The 22,375-nt window shown below is 47.9% G+C and overlaps 1 protein-coding gene across 1 annotated transcript; it reads left to right on the top strand.

Annotated features, from left to right (window-relative positions):
• Positions 1–17,336: 17,336 nt before the first annotated feature.
• LOC123096050 (uncharacterized) lies at positions 17,337–18,518 on the top strand. Its single transcript, XM_044517639.1, has one exon. The coding sequence runs from the start codon at positions 17,639–17,641 to the stop codon at positions 18,161–18,163; it is 525 nt and encodes a 174-aa protein (XP_044373574.1). The 5' UTR covers positions 17,337–17,638; the 3' UTR covers positions 18,164–18,518.
• Positions 18,519–22,375: the final 3,857 nt, after the last annotated feature.

Consider the following 22,375-nt stretch of genomic DNA (forward strand, 5'->3'; position numbering starts at 1 on the left):
CAAGGCAAGTAACACTTTGATCATATCTCTTTACTACCCAGTTTTATGCATTAGATCAATCCTCAAACAATTTGCATGATTAGGATCTGATTAAATTGTGGATTTTGGGAAGTAGATGAGGTAGTAGCTATTACCTATTTTATTATCAAACCCTTGGGAGTTACTTCTACGTTTGCTTATTATGCCATGCTATGCTAGTAGACGTGGATTGGGTGAGTGAATATCCATGACAGGTGTGAGATTGATAATTAACGGTTTATTTAAGGTGGCAACTTTAATACACATCTGGGTGGATTGCGGCACTTGGGTATTCCAGGATTGCCTGTTTGTTTTGGACCGCCACCCAAGCTCAAAGGGATCATAAGATTATTTCATGCTAGAAACTTCCGTGTGCAGCCACATGCTATTATGGGCTCTAGCATAGCTGAGTAAGTCGTGCGAACTCTTACAGTGGTAGACTAGCAGATGTAGGGGATGTAGGTGGTACGGTCTACCCAATCGTAAGGTGCTAGCGCTTCTGAAAGACTATGTCTCGGTCATATGTTTCTCAAACACCATGAAGTGCGAGAAAACAAACAGAGGCGATCGAGTCTTGTGGGGAAAAGTGCGCAACCTCTGCAGAGTGTACAAACTAATCATGATTAGCCGTATCCCCGGTTATGGACGTTTTGAGTATCTAGTTCTTGGATTCTCATGTGAATCTCATCATGTTACTTTAATTAATATTGTTGGGTTTTAATGATGATGCTTAATTGGGATTGAGAATGTTGTCAACCATTCTCAATGTTTAACAACTACCATGATAGTTAAATCAAATTTATTTCTTTGTAGTAGGGAAAAACTGGCTTTATGCAAAAAGTGTAACCATGGAGCTTTCCACCAACCATATATGCATGTAGTATAGCTTTATCATTTCATTACTCTCTATGTGTTACATTGCCAGCATATTCCATGTCCTGACCCGTTTTCGGGCTGCAAAGTTCATGTTGCAGACTTTTCAGACGACGAGTAAGATGCTTTAGGATCGTGGTCCTATACTCAGTGATGTCGTTGGATTTGATGGACTCACTTATCTTCCAAGCCTTCCATTGTTATCGTTATTAGATGGCCTTAAGCCATATTTATTATATTAAGCTCTCTTTTGAGACTTTCGATGTAATAAGTGTGTGACTGCCACTCTGTTATAAATCCTTCAAGTACTGTGCGTGTCAGCATTACTGATCCAGGGATGACACTGATGCACAGAGATCAGACTGTTTGAGGTCTGGTCGCTACACTAGCAATGATCAAGAAGTGATCCTGAACTCCTACTTACGTCAAACATAACCCAAAACCGTGTTCACTTCCCGAACTCCACCGAAAAGAGACCATCACGGCTACACACACGGTTGATGCGTTTTAATTCAGATCTGGTGTCAAGTTATCTGCAACCAGACATTAACAAATTCCCATCTGCCACATAACCGCGGGCACGACTCTCGAAAGTTTATACCCTGCAGGGGTGTCCCAACTTAGCCCATCACAAGCTCTCACGGTCAACGAAGGATATTCCTTCTCCCGGGAAGACCCGATCAGTCTGGGAATCCCGGTTTACAAGACATTTCGACAATGGTAAAACAAGACCAGCAAAGCCGCCCGATGTGCCGACAAATCCTGATAGGAGTCGCACGTACCTCGTTCTCAGGGCACACCGGATAAGTCAAGCTACGAGTAAAACCAGCCCTCAAGTTTCCCCGAGGTGGCCCCGTAGGTTGCTCGGTTCGGACCAACACTCGAAGGAGCACTGGCTCGGGGGATAAATAAAGATGACCCTTGGGCTCCGGAAACCCATGGGAAAAGGCTTAGGTAGGCAAATGGTAAGACCAAGGTTGGGCCTTGCTGGAGGAGTTTTATTCAAAGCGAACTGTCAAGGGGGTCCCATAAATCACCCGACCGCGTAAGGAACACAAAATCAAGGAACATAACACCGGTATGACGGAAACTAGGGTGGCAAGAGTGGAACAAAACACCAGGCATAAGGCCGAGCCTTCCACCCTTTACCAAGTATATAGATGCATTAATTAAATAAGAGATATTGTGATATCCCAACATAATCCTGTTCACCATGGAGCAATCTTCAACTTCACCTGCAGCTAACAACGCTATAAGAGGGGCTGAGCAAAGCCGTAACATAGCCAAGCAACGGTTTGCTAGGAAGGGTGAAAAGGTTAGAGGCTGAGATGGTAGTTTGGGAGGCTTGATGAACAAGTGATAGGTAGCGCAGCATAGCGATAGAACGAAGCAACTAGCATAGCAATGATAGTAGTGAGATCCAAGGTGACGGTCATCTTGCCTGAAATCCCGCTAGGAAGAAGAATGAGTCCATGAAGAAGACGAACGTATGAAGCCGAACCAAGCGTAGTTGAACGAATCCTCACGATCGCAACGAAATAGGAACTATCAAGAAGAAGCAACACCGAAAAGAAACAAACAACATGGTAAACACACAAGCATAAACATGGCATGATGCACAACCAAGTATGATGCATGTCCGGTTTAATGAGGCATGGCATGGCAAAGTGCACAAACAACACTACAAGTTAAGTGGAGCTCAATATGAAACGAGTTGCATATTGACGAAACACCACATCAATTAATTAGTTCTCTCTCGGTCATGTACCCAACAATATTAAATGTTATTAAACATGGCAAGGGGTGAAGCATAAGAAAACTACCTATCTAGGCAAATTTAAATGAGGCCGGAACAACAAACAACAATTGCGGAAAATCCCCATGTGCATATTTTTGTTATGGTACTGTTCTGCCCTAAACCATATTTTAGAGTTGTTAAACATGCAAAGTAATATCACCATGATAATCTATGCATTTTTCCACCCCATTTACATATAAAGTTTATTAACATTGGAGCTACGGTTATTTAGTTATAAAATAAATCATTTTAACATGGCATTTGAGCAAATTTAAACAAACAATATTTTAAACATTTTAAACATGGATGAGAGTAGCAGATTACGAAACTAGATGAAAAACTAAGCATTTTTCATATATAAATTATTTACATATGATGCACGATTGTGGAGTTATTATATGCATGATGCTTGAGGGTTTTTTCTACAATTCTGCCAATTCCTTGGAAATTAGGAAATTCACAGAACAGAAAAAAAAATGTAGCAGGCCGAAACTGATTTGAACTGGGCTGGGGAGCTGCTCACGTTGGGCCTAGTCTGGCCGGGCCGGCTGGACGTAGGCGCTGGGCCTTGGCGATCTGGAGGCAGGGGCGCGGTCAACATGGAGCGGGGCGAAGTGGACCGAAGCAGGGGATCGAGCAGGGTCAACACTGGCACGAGCGCGCTGACCCCCCCATCAATGCGGAGGAGTCAGAGGGACACAGCGACGCGAAGCGCGGACTTGGCGGCGGCGTGGCCGGGAGCAGAGCTCCGGCGAGCGGGGCAAAGGGGCGGTGAGGAAGATGGTCGGCGCGGACGAGGTGAGGAGGAGCGGAGGCGGCCTGAATTGCATCGGGCGGCCATGGATGGGACCTGCGAAGCACCATGGCTGCGGGGTGAGGGAGAGGAAAGAGGGGAATTGAAAGAAAACGGGGAAGGGAGAGGAACGACGTCACCAGCAACGAGGTTCGGGCCAAGGCAGGAGAAGGAGGGCCGCGGAGGTCCTGGTGCTCGCTGGAGATCGAAGCAATGGGGATGAGCAGCTCGTGATCCCCTCGGGATCGAGCATAGGAAGTGGCCTCGGCGCCTACGGGCACAGGGACGAGGAGGCGCGCACGCGCAGGGAGGAGGAGGACGGGAACATTGTCGAGCATGGGAGGCCGGCACTGGTTTCACCGGCGGCGACGGTGCCACGGGGGGAGGAGCAAACAGGAGGAGGCGAGGAGCTCCCTCTTGATCCCAGATCGAGCAAGCAGGGAGGCTCTCGGACGTGGTCACGCTGGAGCGAGGGGTGCAGGGTTTCGGTTGCTGGTTGGACCGTGGGGGTCTCGGAGTTTAGGCAGGTGGCTGCGCTTGCGGGTGGCGGCGGAAATCAAGGAGCTGGTCGGAGTGATCTGGTTGGGTGGATGGGGACTCTGAGGTGGGTGGCGGCTGGATCAGGAGGGATCCCGAGGAAGGGAGTGGCGGTGGCAGGTGAGGGAAAATCCCCTAGAATTTAGGGTTGGGCCAGATTTGGTTAGGGGGTCATCTGCTATAAATAGCATATGGCCTAGAGGGGGTTCGGAACAAATTTGATCATCGGATCGCGATCGGACGATCGAGAATAAAAGGTTACGGGAGTCCAATGAAGAAACGAAGATATTTTTGGAGATGATCCGGACCCAACGGTCACCACAACCAGGTCCGAGTTTGGGGAGTTTCGGACACGCACGTGAGGGAGGGTTTGAGAGAGGTCGACGGAGACAAGAGGGCTTGACAAAAGGTCAACAGAGGAAGAGCGGCACTATGAATGACTAAGAGTTTTTATGAAAACATGTGGGTGCAATATGCATGATGACATGATGAAATGCAACAACAACAAAATAAAACACACGACGGCAACGAAAAACATGGAAGGCGTCTGGAGCGTCGGTCTCAGGGCATCACAACACTCCTCCACTTATAAGAGATCTCGTCCCGAGATCGAAGGGGTAAAACTAAGATGCTTCTTTGACAAACGAGTGAAACCATGAACCTTGAGAGGTTAAACAAAATGAAGGAAAGAATACAATGGAGATGACGAGATTGCAAACGCTCTGTTATCAAAGAGGAACAAGGAACATTACAAGAACCTTGTAGGTTGAAATACATAAGAAAAGGGTTACAATGGACAAGAAGTACATGCAAGCACTCCGAATGAAATGAAATGTACAAGGAACGATAGGAACAATTATGACAACACTCCGGTTAGAAATGGATAGGATATGAACTTGGCAAAATGAAAGCACTTGGATGAGCCTCCGGTTAAAAGAGGAATGATAGCCACAACACTCTGGTTAAATGGATAAGCAATAAAAGAACATGATACTCATAATTCGAGATGATGAGTGAAAAGAGCAACATCACAATGTCTCTAGAAGAAAGAATAGAAGATAGATCATTGGAATAACAATATGGAGTAGAAAATGCCAACTTCTGTCACAAATGAGCTTGGAAAGCATCCTTGCAAAGAAGAATTGAACAGAGTTGTTGGAAAATCAACAACGAAAAGTACAAGCTTGTTGTGGGCTTATGGCAAACATCTCAAAATGATGAGGTGACAACCGGCCACTAATGGAAACCATTGATTTGATTGAGAGCAGCAAAGAGATGAAAAACTTCTTCACCGAGATGAGAAGGAGAAAATTGGATCATTAATAAGCACCACAATAGCAACATTCCTTAGGGAAGGCTTTAGGTGAAATCTATACCAAGATAACTCCAGAGAAGAGATTGATGGATTTAAAATACCTCATTCTTGACAACATGTGAATCGCGAAACCTGAATGGAAATTGCCAAGAATAATATAACACCACCCAAGCTAAGGTAGAAAGAATTGCACTTCGAAATGCAAGAAGAAAAATACTTGAATGCCTCAAAACAAAACATGTGTTGAGCACCATGTTTAATTTTGAGTATAGCTTGGCGGATCATAACTTTGAGAGAAATCTTGAACAACAATTGAAGAATGAAAAGAATCCTTGACGAACCACCATGTAGAGCCTCCAAGAAGAACTCCGGTAATAAAAGGATGATAAAAAAGAAAGAGAAGTTGAAAACACAGGGTGAAGCCTTGCGATGATTTAGATGGAGCTTCGCGACGAGATAACACGGAAAACTTGGAACTCCGGAAAAAGAAAAGATGAAGCACCTCGAACCGAGAAAAATGACATGATGAACAAATCTTGAAAGAAGAAACTAGATCACTTGGATGAAACAATAATAAGAATTACGTTATGCGTATCCTTCACCAATTTAAATTGATGACAAGCAACAGATTTGGCATACTACTTATTCTTCTTGAGGGATTGAAAAGAGATATAGTGCCAACTTGAAGAAGTTATTGATGGGACCACCGGTGGGATTGGAAACAACGAATGAAATGATACGGTAGCAAAGGAAGAGGGATCTTGAACGAACCACCGTAAGAATTGAAAATGAAAGTAGCAAAGGCACAATTCACCGGGAAGAGTTGGAAAATGAATGAAGATACTTGAGGGGATTTAGATACATGAGAACGAAGAGGCCATGAACTGATTAGAGGTTATTTGAATGATGCACCAGTAAGATTTGGAGAACGATAGGTACACGCTGAGAATGAAGAATTATGACATGATGGCCTTCAGAGGAAAGTAATGGAAACAAGTCATGAAATGCTCCGGATGGTAAGAAAAGAATTGTCACAATCAAAAACAATTATGAGGATGGCATGAAGATAGAACCATGAATCTTCAAGAGAATGGACCAAGATTTTAAGAGAACTCTTCTTCGATCTTCAAATGACGACGAGAAACACCACCGAAATTGTTAAGGCACTCCGGGGGAACGAAAAGCGAAGAGGTTGAGGCAACAATGAAAAGAATTTGAAAGCGATCTTGGAGAAGGTATGTGACTGATGGGATCCATTATTATATCACACTTGAAAAGAATTTAAGAATAACTCCGGAGTAATTAGAAGAGTCAGGTAAGATCCTGGGAAAAGACCTGTGGGTTAGGGCCCACTCAAAAGAAAACACCGTTGAACGATTGATTGAAAGGGGGGATTGCACCGGTTGAATTAAATGGCTTGAATGAGATAACAACCTCAAAATAACTTGAACGGATTGAGGATGGAAACACGAATCTTCTGAGATATCTTCAACACTCCGGAACAAATGAATAGCAAGAGGTGAGTGACTGAGAGGTGCACTGGCACGAGAAAGCATTAGAAACAAGGAAAAGAATATGATGAACACCAAAAACTTGAATTGAATTCACTGGAGAAGAAAAGAGAACGAAGAATAATAAACTTGAAGCTCCATTAGTATCTTCCTGAGAATCACCCGGTAAGAACATTGACGGAAAAGAATGGAGAGACTTCCCATCAATAAAAGGATACTTGATTACAAAATTTGAGTCCTTGAAGAAAAGGGTGGGAGGGCGGGAAAACAAAGACAACTTGGGACGGATGAAACAAACACCGTTGAGAAAACTTAGAATTGATCTCACAAATGTTGAAATGATCGGATCCACTTGAAGAGAAGCACGCCGGTTGGGAAAAGAATTAACATGACAACCTCAATGATCCAGAAGGATTAGCACTCCCATAGAAATATGAGAACACCATTTAAGAAAGGTATGGATTCAACATTTGACTCCGAAGCAACTCGAATACCACAAATAAAACAAAACAAAGGATTTGGCTTGCAGAATAAGCCGAAACAAACATATGATACACCCCATATCGTATCAAGTGTTTGTTGGAAAGATAAAACTAGAGCTACTTGAATTCCCACCTATAAAACTCCTGAAACTTTCTGGTTATGCAATCTGGTGTTGGGGATACAGGGGAAGCAGTATATCTCACCCAAACTAACAATACCTACATCCAGCTGTATCCATCCGTCAACACATAACCAAGTGAAAGATCGAGGATGTCGCCTAGAGGGGGGGTGAATAGGCGCTTTAAAATAATTGCGGTTTAGGCTTGAACAAATGCGGAATAAACCTAGTGGTTAATTTGTCAAGCACAAAACCTACAACAACTAGGCTCACCTATGTGCACCAACAACTTATGCTAAGCAAGATAAGCAACTATGTGATAGCAAGATATATGACAAAGAACAATATGGCAATCACAAAGTAAAGTGCATAAGTAAAGGGGCTCGGGTAAGAGATAACTGAGGCACGCGGAGACGACGATGTATCCCGAAGTTCACACCCTTGCGGATGCTAATCTCCGTTTGGAGCGGTGTGGAGGCACAATGCTCCCCAAGAAGCCACTAGGGCCACCGTAATCTCCTCACGCCCTCGCACAATGCAAGATGCCGTGAATCCACTAAGGGACCCTTGAGGGCGGTCACCGAACCCGTACAAATGGAGACCCTTGGGGGCGGTCACCAAACACGTACACTTTGGAAGCCCTTGGGGGCGGTCACCGGAACCCGTACACTTTGGCAACCCTTGGGGGCGGTCACCGGAACCCGTCAAAATGCTCGGGGCGATCTCCACAACCTAATTGGAGACTCTGATGCTTGCCCGGAGCTTTACACCACAATGATTGAGCTCTGAACACCACCAACCGTCTAGGGCACCCAAGCACCCAAGAGGAACAAGCTCAAGGGTACCAAGCACCCAAGATAAATAAGCTTCTCAACTTGAAACTTCCACGTATCACCGTGGAGAACTCAAATCGATGCACCAAATGCAATGGCAAGGGCACACGGAGTGCCCAAGTCCTTCTCTCCCAAATCCCACCGAAGCAACTAATGCTAGGGAGGAAAATGAGAGGAAGAACAAGAAGGAGAACACCAAGAACTCCAAGATCTAGATCCAAGGGGTTCCCCTCACATAGAGGAGAAAGTGATTGGTGGAAACATGGATCTAGATGTCCTCTCTCTTTTCCCTCAAAAACTAGCAAGAATCCATGGAGGGATTGAGAGATAGCAAGCTCGGAGAAGGTCAACAATGGGGGAAGAACACGAGCTCAAAGGATAAGGTTCATAGGGGAAGAAGACCCCCTTTTATATAGTGGGGGAACCAATCCAACCGTTACCCCACTGAACAGCCACGCACAGAGTGGTACTACCGCTTGGGCAGGGCGGTACTACCGCTGAGGGCGGTACTACCGCTCTCACCCAGCGGTACTGCCGCGCTGGCGAGGAGGTCAGGGCCCTGGCCCAGAGCGGTACTACCATGGGAGTAGGCGCGGTACTACCGCTTGGAGCGGTACTACCGCCACTACTACCGCACTTAGTACCGTAAAACCCGACACGAAAAACAACGGTCTCGAATCGAGGCGGTAGTAGCCCGGAACCACTGCGGTACTACGGCCGAAGACCACAAGCGGTACTACTGCTCTGGGAGCAGTACTACCGCTTGAGTGCTTCGGTGGTACTACCTCTGTGGACTGCGGTACTACCGCTGGCGCCATCCTTAAGCCACTACCGCAAAAACAAAGAATACTCCAAGGAAACCAGAACTGCCATAACTTCTGCAAATGAGCTCCGAATTGAGCAAACTCAAGCTTGTTTGAAACAAGACAACGAGTAGCATCAAAACACCATAGAAGATGCTTAGCAAACAAAGGAGTGACACCTCCAATAGAGAAGAACCGGCATACCCTCCAACATCGAAAACATCATAGAAGATGCATGTGAACTCCGTTTTCGATGAACTTGAGCTTGTCATGAACATGATCAAAAGCTCCAAATCTCACAAGGAGAAGAACCAAACAAGAACCAATAAAGATGATGCAAGGATGCAATGGTTTGAGCTCTCAACGAATGATACGATCAAGCAACTCATCGAGAGCCCCCCTTGATAGTACGGTAAACGATCCTATAACCCGGTCTCCCACAACTACCATGAGACCGGTAAAATAGAAAACCTATCAAGGGAAAACCTTTGCCTTGCACATGGTCCACTTGAGCTAGATGATGACGATCTTGACTCCCTCAAGTTGGACCACCTTTCTTGATTGCTTTGGTTCGATGAAGACTAGTTGATTGCTCCCCCATACTCCACTATGGGTGAGCCACTCTTCCGCTCATCTTCACAAGTCCATTGTCACCACAATGGACGACAAACTTCAAGCACTTGATCTCTTCGTGATGCATCACTTGAACTTGCACACGGCAATCTAACCACACAAAGTACTCTCACGAAGACCCTGGGTTAGCACACAAAGCGTAATGGACAATGCTTACCATACCATGGGATCACTTGATCCCTCGGTACATCTTGTGCGCTTTGTGTGTTGAATCTTTCCAACTCTCTTCATTTGGATGATGTCTTGAAGGTGGACATGAATGACCACACAAGCTTCTTCTTCAAGACATGCTTGCAATACGCTCAACACTCACATGACCGGTCTTTGGATAATTCCTTAATAGCACCATGGTCATCACAAACTCTCCTTGAAACCAACAAATGGACTCCAAGAAAAGCATATGGGCAAACCCTTCAAATAAAACTCAAGGCAACCACTAGTCCATAGAGATTGTCATCAATTACCAAAACCACACATGGGGGCACCACATGTCCTTTCACCAAGAAAACTCCGGAAATCGTGTACCTCAACCTTCAAAAAGCATCCGTTATACGAGCTACGGCAATACTCCTGAACTCCCCAGTACTGGGTGGCGTCGAGGTTATCTCACAAACAACTGCATAAAAGAGATTTTCGATGTCGGAAAAACTCAGGTATTCCAGAACTGCAACGATAAAATTGTGACGACAACACCTCGGAGCTCAACTCCCCGGGACACTGCCACAACCCCTAAATGTCAGGAGGCACCAAGAACAATGTTCTCGTCACAAGACTATTGGAACGATCCCAAGATACCCGCGTGATCCTAAATTTTTTTAGTGAAATTTAAGGAGAAGAAAGACAAAACATCTACGTCAGAGACCTCACTAGAGCGACGAAGGGGGCTGAGGAGTAAAAAGAATCATACTCTCCGATATATATAATCCTAAGACTCAAAATAGTTTTCTTCTAGACTCAACAATGACCAACAATCAAGGGGGCTCCTATGGTCGGTCGAGGCTCTGATACCAACTTGTCATGCCCAAGATGCGACCCTATCCTAAAGGAACTCAAAGGTCCCACCAAGGATAGAAGCGCATCTTGAAGACGCTTTTGCAAGGTGGATATCATTATATCGTACCATTACATAATAGTTGGGAATACATACAAGAGGCATACAGTGCCACATGAATACAACATCATCATACATAAGAGCAACATCCGATTAGGGACGAAACACAAACAGAAGCTCAAACGACATCCAGCCCGCTAGCCCAGGCTGCCGACCTGGAACCTATCCCCTGATCGAAGAAGAAGCAGAAGAAGAACTCCAAAACAAGCAAGCATCGCTCTCGCGTCATGACCATCACATAACCTGCACCTGCAACTATTGTTGTAGTAATCTGTGAGCCACGAGGACTCAGCAATCCCATTACCATGGGTATCAAGACTAGCAAAGCTTAATGGGAGAGGAAGGGGTAAAGTGGTGAGGTTGCAGCAGCGACTAAGCATATATGGTGGGTAACATATGCAAATAACAGCGAGAAGAGAAGCAACGGAACGGTCGTGAAGCTAGCAATGATCAAGAAGTGATCCTGAACTCCTACTTACGTCAAACATAACCCAAAACCGTGTTCACTTCCCGGACTCCGCTGAAAAGAGACCATCATGGCTACACACATGGTTGGTGCGTTTTAATTTGAATCTGGTGTCAAGTTATCTGCAACCAGACATTAACAAATTCCCATCTGCCACATAACCGCGGGCACGGCTCTCGAAAGTTTATGCCCTGCATGGGTGTCCCAACTTAGCCCATCACAAGCTCTCACGGTCAACGAAGGATATTCCTTCTCCCAGGAAGACCCGATCAGTCTCGGAATCCCGGTTTACAAGACATTTCGACAATGGTAAAACAAGACCAGCAAAGCCGCCCGATGTGCCGACAAATCCTGATAGGAGTCGCACGTACCTCGTTCTCAGGGCACATCAGATAAGTCAAGCTACGAGTAAAACCAGCCCTCAAGTTTCCCCAAGGTGGCCCCGTAGGTTGCTCGGTTCGGACCAACACTCGAAGGAGCACTGGCCGGGGGGGGGGGTAAATAAAGATGACCCTCGGGCTTCGGAAACCGAAGGGAAAAAGGCTTAGGTAGGCAAATGGTAAGACCAAGGTTGGGCCTTGCTGGAGGAGTTTTATTCAAAGCGAACTGTCAAGGGGGTCCCATAAATTAGCCAACCGCGTAAGGAACGCAAAATCAAGGAACATAACACCGGTATGACGGAAACTAGGGCGGCAAGAGTGGAACAAAACACCAGGCATAAGGCCGAGCCTTCCACCCTTTACCAAGTATATAGATGCATTAATTAAATAAGAGATATTGTGATATCCCAACATAATACTGTTCACCATGGAGCAATCTTCAACTTCACCTGCAACTAACAACACTATAAGAGGGGCTGAGCAAAGCGGTAACATAGCCAAGCAACGGTTTGCTAGGAAGGGTGAAAAGGTTAGAGGCTGACATGGCAGTTTGGGAGGCTTGATGAACAAGTGACAGGTAGCGCAGCATAGCGATGGAACGAAGCAACTAGCATAGCAATGATAGTAGTGAGATCCAAGGTGACGGTCATCTTGCCTGAAATCCCACTAGGAAGAAGAACGAGTCCATGAAGAAGACGAACGTGGCCAAACCAAGCGTAGTTGAACGAATCCTCACGATCGCAACGAAATAGGAACTATCAAGAAGAAGCAACACCGAAAAGAAACAAACTACATGGTAAACACACAAGCATAAACATGGCATGATGCACAACCAAGTATGATGCATGTCCGGTTTAATGAGGCATGGCATGGCAAAGTGCACAAACAACACTACAAGTTAAGTGGAGCTCAATATGCAACGAGTTGCATATTGACGAAACACCACATCAATTAATTAGTTCTCTCTCGGTCATGTACCCAACAATATTAAATGTTATTAAACATGGCAAGGGGTGAAGCATAAGAAAACTACCTATCTAGGCAAATTTAAATCAGGCCGGAACAACAAACAATAATTCTGGAAAATCCCCATGTGCATATTTTTGTTATGGTACTGTTCTGCCCTAAACCATATTTTAGAGTTGTTAAACATGCAAAGTAATATCACTATGATAATCTATGCATTTTTCCACCCCATTTACATATAAAGTTTATTAAAATTGGAGCTACGGTTATTTAGTTATGAAATAAATCATTTTAACATGGCATTTGAGCAAATTTAAACAAACAAGATTTTAAACATTTTAAACATTTTAAACATGGATGAGAGTAGCAGATTATGAAACTAGATGAAAAACTAAGCATTTTTCATATATAAATTATTTACATATGATGCACGATTGTGGAGTTATTATATGCATGATGCTTGAGGGTTTTTTCTGCAATTCTGCCAATTCCTTGGAAATTAGGAAATTCACAGAATAGAAAAAAATGTAGCAGGCCGAAACTGATTTGAACTGGGCTGGGGAGCTGCTCACGTTGGGCCTAGTCTGGCCGGGCCGGCTGGACGCAGGCGCTGGGCCTTGGCGATCTGGAGGCAGGGGCGCGGTCAACATGGAGCGGGAGAAGTGGACCGAGGCAGGGGATCGAGCGGGGTCAACACTGGCTCGAGCGCGCTGACCCCCCATCGATGCGGATGAGTCAGAGGGACGCAGCGACGCGAAGCACGGACTTGGCGGCGGCGTGGTCGGGATCAGAGCTTTGGCGAGCAGGGCGAAGGGCGGCGAGGAAGATGGTCGGCGCGGACGAGGTGAGGAGGAGCGGAGGCGGCCTGAACTGCATCGGGCGGCCATGGATGGGACCTGCGAAGCACCATGGCTGCGGGGTGAGGGAGAGGAACGTGGGGAATTGAAAGAAAACGGGGAAGGGAGAGGAATGAGGTCACCAGCGGCAAGGTTCAGGCCAAGGCAGGAGAAGGAGGGCCGGGGAGGTCCTGGTGCTTGCTGGAGATCGAAGCAACGGGGACGAGTTGCTCGTTATCCCCTCGGGATCGAGCAGAAGAAGTGGCCTCGGCGCCTGCGGGCACAGGGACGAGGAGGCGGGCACACGCAGGGAGGAGGAGGACGGGAACATTGTCGAGCACGGGAGGTCGGTGCTGGTTTCACCGGCGGCGACGGCGCCACGGGGGGAGGAGCAAACAGGAGGAGGCGAGGAGCTCGCTCTCGATCCCAGATCGAGCGAGCAGAGAGGCCCTCGGACGTGGTCACGCTGGAGCGAGGGGCGCAGGGTTTCGGTTGCTGGTTGGATCGTGGGGGTCTCGGAGTTTAGGCAGGTGGCTGCGCTTGCGGGTGGCGGCGGAAATCAAGGAGCTGGTCGGAGCGATCTAGTTGGGTGGATGGGGACTCTGAGGTGGGTGGTGGCTGGATCGGGAGGGATCCCGAGGAAGGGAGTGGCGGCGGCACGTGAGGGAAAATCCCCTAGAATTTAGGGTTGGGGCAGATTTGGTTAGGGGGTCATCTGCTATAAATAGCATATGGCCTAGAGGGGGTTCGGAACAAATTTGATCATCGGATCGCGATCGGACGATCGAGAATAAAAGGTTAGGGGAGTCCAATGAAGAAACGAAGATATTTTTGGAGATGATCCGGACCGAACGGTCACGACAACCAGGTTCGAGTTCGGGGAGTTTCGGACACGCACGTGAGGGAGGGTTTGAGAGAGGTCGACCAAGACAAGAGGGCTTGACAAAAGGTCAACAGAGGAAGAGAGACGCAGCACTATGAATGACTAAGAGTTTTTATGAAAACATGCGGATGCAATATGCATGATGACATGATGAAATGCAACAACAACAAAATAAAACACACGACGGCAACGAAAAACATGGAAGGCGTCTGGAGCGTCGGTCTCGGGGCGTCACAAAAGATATGACCCAACCAAAGGCATGGGAGGACTTGGGTTCAAATATTTTGAGTTGTTTTACTTATATTTACTTGCAAGGCAGGCTTCACTCATTTTGCAAAATCCCGTGTCCCTAAGTTCTTGTATTACGAAGGGCGTCTACTTACCCACCACCTCAAATTCGCATGCAAATTTGGGAGGTCACCCAAGTTAGATTTGGAGGTCAATTATAGATGGGAAAGATGTCCTGAGATAGGGCTTGATAAATAGGATTGGAAACCGATATCTAGGAGGATAGTTGGATTTCAAGAGACGAAATGCTGAGATCATACGGGTGCCTGAGTAATAGCCCACCACAGCTAGTCTCTATCCTGAGATAAGGCATGAGAGAAGGGAGGTCTGTTAGGACGGGGCAACAAGGTCTTCAAGCATCGACAATGATAAGGGTCCATGGAAATTATTATGGAATACTCAGATTCCAGGTGGCCCATAAAGTGAACACAAGCTCCAAAGTCCTCACACGACACATTCGCACATCGGCCATTTATCTCTGAGCTTGAATCATAAAGGAACATAGGTCGATGATCATCTACACAGGAGGCGTGCTACCTAGGGGAACAATAATGATTGTCCCGCCCAAGGCTTCACGTACTGGATATACAAAAATTCATGTTGACACAGGTGCCTCAAACACCAGGGGTTCTGCTACTGTAGTGTGCCATGGTCAACAAGGAAATTTCTTGGGAAACTCATCTCTTGTTATTTTGGGATTTCACGAAGCCGCCACACTAGAAGCAATAGCATGTCATGAAGCACTATCTTCGACGGAAGATCTAGGCCTCCAAAGCTTCATAATATCTTCTGACGTAAAACATGTGGTGACCGACATTGTGAAGGGCAGTCGAAGCCGGTATGGCTCGGTCGTTAGTGACATTAAATCCAGAGAAGGAAGTATTACATGTAATTGTCTGATGGACGCTCAGTTAATGTTGAACCTCATAGTTTAGCTAGATTCTTCCTTTTTTAGATTAAGAGGGGCATGTGTGGTTTACTCAATCCCAGGATCCAATTTGCATCCCACAAATTGTGGTATTTGATGAATAAAGCATGTATTTACTATGGCGACTCTCGAAACACTCTTTACCAACAGTGGATGTCAGGGCTCACCGCCACATGTCCATGACAAGCATTTATGTGGTGCGGCAGACTCGTGGAGACACTCACCTTTAGAATGTTCCATGCAAAGATGCATCTGGGCGCTTGTCGACGGAGAGCTGGCGGAGCACCTCATTGTCACAAGCTAACCAAGTGCAAAGTAGTGGTTGTTTTCAATGTTACATACTTTATCCCATGTGGCTTTTTTGAAGCGTGCATTCACTTTATGGGTCACCTGGTCGCCTAGGAGAAAAGCGATCCCCGAGGGGATCTTCCAAAGTCCTCACACAACACATTCGCTCATCGGCCGATTTATCTCTGAGCTTGAAATCATAAAGGAACATAGGTCGATGATCACCCACACAGGAGGTGTGCCACCTAGGGGAACAATATGACTGTTCGGCTTAGGGCTTCACCTACTGGATATACAAAAAATCATGTTGACACATGTGTCTGAAACACGAGGGGTTATGATGCTGCAGTGTGTCGTGATCTACAAGGAACTTGCTTGGAAAACTCCTCTCTCGTTATTTTGGGACTTCACGAAGCCACCACACTAGAAGCAATAGCATGTCGTGAAGCACTATCTTCAGCGAAAGATCTAGGCATCCAAAGCTTCATAATATCTTCTGATGCAAAACATGTGGTGAGCGACATTGCAAAGGGCGGTCGAAGTCGGTGTGGCTCGGTCGTCAGTGAAATAAGTCTAGAGCAGCAAGTTTTACCTATAATTATGAATGATGCTCATTTAATGTTGAACCTCATAGTTTAGCTAGATTTTCCAATTTTTTTAATCAAGAGCGTCTTGTGTGGTTCACGCAATCCAACGATCCAATTTGTATCCCACAAACTGTGGTATTTGATTGAACAAAGCATGGCTTTACCCCTAAGAAAAAGATCTCCATGAACTGCCCATGTCTGCATCTGCTCTAATTTTATCCGCACAACAAGACGGCATCACGTTTCTCAATCGAACAACTCTGCCTTCTTTCCTCAAATCACGCCCTTGCATACATGCACTTCTATATAATTTCCCCTAAAAATACTCCGATGTAATATGATTTGGTAAAAAACAGTTCTAGTAAAAGCTAAGTTTAGCTCAGGAGTATACAAACAGCATTGCTCAATCCAGTTAAAGCGCTCGAGAAAGGCTGGGAAAAAGGGTTAAGGCTCACCTGCTTTCGTGTTTTTCCATGTCTGGACAAGACAGGGCAGGTAACTGGTCAGCCACGCTTTGATTATCGGTAGAATTTTGCATCTCAGTTTCATTCAGGTTCTCCACACCAGAAGAAACCCAATCCAAAAAGGCCACAGATTAACCTAAGCACTTTGCTAAAAAAAACAGATTAACCTAAGCACGCATGTAACATGTTAAACGTTTGAGTGTTAAGCTAGTTCTCGTTTCTATACTCATTTTTACACAGTTCAAGCCAGATACAACACTACTACGACCATTACCAATTGGTAGAGTACTATCTGCCCAAGCTACAACAGAAGAGAGGACGCGGCTCGGCTCGCCTACTAGACCGTGTTAAGTTTTCGGGCAAATTGCGCGCGACTTTGACGAATTCCATTCATACTCACCATGTTTGTATATTGGCATATATATGCCCAGCTGCTGAACATTTCTTTCTCCAATTTGATTTGACTACGGGATGTGTGCGCTGCGCGCCTGAAAAAATAACCCCCGGTGGGTGCTATGCTATGCTGGTTCAAAGTTTCAAACCTGGTGACTGGACCATCCATCGCCCGGGCTGTCCCTTTATATAACCACCGCGTCCAAGAATCAATCATCGTCGTCTACTCGACTCATCCATCCATCATCCATCGCCCGAATTCCTCCGTCTCCCTCCCACCCATCGACTCCCGCGCGCGCGCTCGCAGAAGAGAAAGGCGTCGACCGGATCGGGATGAAGCAGGAGAAGGGGCAGGGCGGCGGCGGGAGGAAGCTGGGGCGGTGGCTGGGGGCGCCGGTGCGGGCGCTGTCGCGGGCGTGCGACTCGTACGTGCGCAAGATGTCGGCGTGCGCGGGGGCCATGCCCACGCAGTACGCGGGCGCCATGGGCCGCGGCGGGGCCGGGGCCATGCACATGCAGGCGGCCACCTTCAGCTCGCGCTCCACGCGCCGGGGGGACGACGACGTCAGCGAGTTGGTCCGCGCCATGTCCCAGCGCCAGCAGGGCAGCAGCGCCTCCCCCGCGGCCGCGGCCGTGCCGCCCAGGAGCCGGAGCGTGGGGGTGGGCAGGATCGACGAGGACGCGCCGTGCGACTTCGGCGCCGACGCCGGGCGCGTCGGCCTGCCCCCGCCGGCCGTGCGCAGGAGCCGCAGCGCCGCCGTCGGGAGCGGCCTCCCGCCGCGCGTCGGCGGGGGCGGGGGTTTCGGCGCCGCGACGATCAAGAAGGTCCCCGCTGCCGGCGTCGTGCACGGCGGCTAACCGAGACCGGCCGGCCGGCCGGCGCGTGCGATGGCGCAGCACACGTCGTACGTGTGCCCGCGTGTACGGACAGTCACTGCACGCGGCCACGGTGTGTTTTTTAGTCTTTTCGGTCGCATCTTTCGTCTGGCAGGATGGTTTTGGCCTTTCTTTTCCCCGTGTGGTTGCGTGAATTGTACATTTTAGTGGTTAGATTTTGTCGGGACCTGGAAGCAGTTAGCAGCCGTGCATAGCATACTGCATACACAGCCCAGATCGATGCTGTTAATTGGTAGAGTACACATCCCAGAAGCATGTGACGTGCCACGTACAGTAATGTATATCCAGAGTGCAATCCAAACAAGTTCGGTGGGTACATGTGCAATGCATACACACGCTGACATTTTAAAATTTCGTGAACATGACATGCTGAAATTATACTATGCTCGTGTCATACGTACACAGACAGGCGTGGCCTCTGACTTTCGGAGCAGCGAGTCAGTGCGGTGCATTCGTGCTCTGGGACTGGGAGGTGTCGCCGTCGATTGATACATAGATAATCGTAATCATAATCATAACCCAATCCCGTACGTACGTACATTGACTCGTCTAACTCGCACCGGCGTGCGTTGACATTTGGCTCGTGCTTACGCGTCGGTTGGGTTGGGTGTCTGTTTGCTCTTGGGCAAGCGCATGTACCGGGGCCGGGAGAGAAATGGACAGCTCAGGTTTGTTTGGGAGCGATGATTGACGGAAGAACTGCCGTGTGCCGTTCGTTTGGATGTATATGGAGATTTTTCTCTGGTATATCTTGTCAATGCACCTTATTAGAGCATCTACAGCCGGACATAACAAATATGACCCTTTAAATGCCAGCGGACACGCATGTTCAATGACCGGGCGTGCCCATTTTGCGCCTCTGTTTATCCGTCCGCGCAACCACACTCCTCTTTTTTCTTCTCATATATCCGGTCGCTTGCACGTAATTGGTGGAGATAAAGAGAGAGAAATAAAAAAATAAATAAAGAAATATAAAAGGTGGTATGGGATGGGGCCGCGTTCTACGTGGCGGAATGCCCGGACGCGTCTGGCACATCCGCGAGCCCTCATATCCTCCGATATTTGAGATGGATACGAGGGTCCGCGGACAGCCCGGATGTATAGGGATGATATGAGGGGTTCGGTTGAGTCACATTTTTCCTTTCGCTCATGTCCGGTCACTAATCGGGTGCGACCGCGGACGTACGAGGGATGATTTGAGGCGTCTGGACGTAGATGCTCTTACTACCTCCCTAGCTCCTTGGAAAAAGAGAAAACCCTACACAATTTGGCCTGCACAGGTGACAAACGGAGGCGTCTAGTTTTATCCTAGCAGTAACCAATACCGTCGTCAAAAGGTGACACCCGCAAAGGCACAAGTCGCTACGCCGTCACTTAGGATGAGACGAGGACGTCGTAAAGTGATCACCGCGTCGCGTCGTGCCGCTGCACGCCCCGGTCTGCTGCATTCGCCGCGCACTAGCTCAGCTCAAGTAGCCCGCCCACCAATCGCTCGCTCTGGGCTCTCATTGTACCTGGTGGTGGTGGGAACCTTCCTCACGACCTCTTGGTGGCAGACCAGTGTGACTGGCGCTCGGCGAAACCAGGGGCCGTGTGCCGTTCTCCTGAGCTTCGACTCCACTCATCGGCGCCACTGTCGCTGCATTTTCTACCCTGCTTCGCGTGCCCTTTTCCGTCTCCCTCCACGTACCACAACTACCATCCGTTCCAGTCCACACCAGTATACGAGCCCCTAATCTACTGTTCCGCTCTCTGAAACCGGGTCCCATCCAACCAGCATTGTAAATGCCATATTGGTTGGATTTGTGACGACCTGGAATTAAGCAGCCATGCTATGCTGCTGCCGCCTATATAATGCATTATCATGTTGCCGTAAACATCACATCGATCTTACGAGCACACAACGTATACATATGCTATGCATATCCAGTCCAATCCAGACTGGTTAATACAGTACTATATGTATACACCTCTACATACTTTATACCAAGGGGGGGGCGTATATTGCGGAGTAGTGACATCTTATGTTGGAATGTGAGAGGGTTGAATAACCCTGCAAAGAGAGATGCCGTGAGGGCGTTCGTAGCCACCGTGAGAGTTAATGTAATCTGCCTGCAAGAAACTAAGATGGAAGTCATTGGCCGCTACACAGTGTTGCAATGCCTCGGGCCATCTTTTGACGGCTTCGCTTTCTTGCCTGCGGTTGAGACGAGAGGTGGAGTTCTCATCGCATGGGATTCGACCTGCATTGACATTGACCAATTCCAGGCGAACACGGACTTCATATCGGGGCGTGTTCATACGAGACAGGGAGCATCCTGGTGGATCTCCGCGGTATATGGACCGCAAGGAAGTACCAGGAAGATTGCGTTTCTGGAGGAGCTTCACGCAGCTCGCGCGCTCAGGCTGGGGCCGTGGATGATTCTTGGCGATTTCAACATGATTCTGCGAGCCTGGAGAAGAACAACTCGAACCTGAACAGGAGCATGATGAACAAGTTCCGTAGTTTTATCGACAATAATGAGCTTAAAGAAGTCTACATGCATGGTAGGAGATTCACTTGGTCGAACGAGCGTGATGCCCCCACCCTCACCAAGATTGACAGGGTGCTGGTTTCTGTGAATTGGGACTTGGAGTATCCGGACTGCCTCTTGCAAGCGCTATCCTCGGGCGTTTCTGACCATGCTCCACTTCATCTCAACACGGGAGCTTTTTTCTATCCCAAGAAGAGATTTCGCTTTGAGAATTACTGGCTCAAGCTCGAGGGGCTCGAGGAGGCGATAAGAGAGGCATGGGTTTGTAGCGATTCGATTGTGGACCCTTTCAAGCGTCTCGACACGCTTTTCAGGAACGCTGCAGTGTCCCTTCAGTCTTGGGGACAGAGAACGACCGGGAATATCAAGTTACTCATGGCGGTGGCCACTTATGTGATTTGCAGATTCGACAGGGCTCAGGAAGAGCGCATTCTCACTGACCAGGAGCTCTGGCTGCGTCGCTCTCTCAAACTGGCATTGTTGGGCATGGCTTCTCTTGAGCGGACCATTGAACGTCAGAGGTCCAGAATGAGATGGGTTAGGGAAGGTGATGCCAACACGAAGTTGTTCCAAGCTTTTGCTAACGGCCGGAGAACAAAGAACTTCATTCCAAAGATTAAGGTTGGATAGGAGGTGCACACGGATCAAGACCATATTGCGGAAGCTTTCACCGCGTCCTTTGTGGAGCTCTTGGGGAGGGATCAGGCGCGCGACTTCACACTAGACATGGACGCCCTTGGTTTGCAGACTACCGACCTTCAGGAGATCGAGGAGATATTCACCGAAGATGAGGTGTGGGAGGTGATCAAGGAGATGCCGCCGGACCGGGCGCCAGGCCCGGATGGTTTCACCGGGGCATTCTATCAAAGGGCTTGGCCCATTATCAAGGGAGACATCATGGCCGGCATCATGAAGCTGTTTGTGGGTGATGGCAGGGGCTTCACGAAGCTTAACAGAGCTCTAATGGTTCTCATCCCTAAGCGCAGTGACGCGGAGGAGGTGGGTGATTACCGCCCGATCAGCTTGCCCCATAGCTTCGCAAGCTCTTCTCCAAAATTATGGCTGTTAGAATGAGGAAGAGACTCCCTGAACTTGTCAACGCGAACCAGTCCGCTTTCATTCGTGGGAGACGTTTACATGATAATTTCCTCTTAGTGAAGCAAATGGCGAGGAAGATGCACGTCCGCAAGACACCAACCGTCTTCCTGAAACTTGATATATCACGGGCATTCGACACCATTTCTTGGCCATTCCTGTTTGAAGTTCTGAGAGCAAAGGGGTTCGGTGACAATTTCAGGAAATGGGTGGCGATCTTGCTCCAGTCCGCGTCCTCCAGAGTCATTGTCAATGGGAATCAAGGTCGGAGGCTTGATCACGCTCGCGGGCTGTGCCAAGGAGGCCCCAGCTCGCCGCTTCTCTTTGTCATGGCGATGGACGTCCTCTCGGCCCTCTTGTGTAAGGTTGCTGTTGTGGGGGTTTTGTCCTCCTTCAACGGTGTGATGGCAAGCCAGAGGCTCTCTCTTTTCACCGACGATGTCGCGCTTTTTGTGCGCCCCACGGAGCCGGATCTCATATGCATAAAAGAAGCTCTACATCTCTTTGGGCACGCCTCCGGCCTTCGAGTGAATTATCGTAAGAC

This window comes from Triticum aestivum, chromosome 1B, assembly GCF_018294505.1.
Source record: "Triticum aestivum cultivar Chinese Spring chromosome 1B, IWGSC CS RefSeq v2.1, whole genome shotgun sequence".
Classification (NCBI taxonomy): domain Eukaryota; kingdom Viridiplantae; phylum Streptophyta; class Magnoliopsida; order Poales; family Poaceae; genus Triticum; species Triticum aestivum.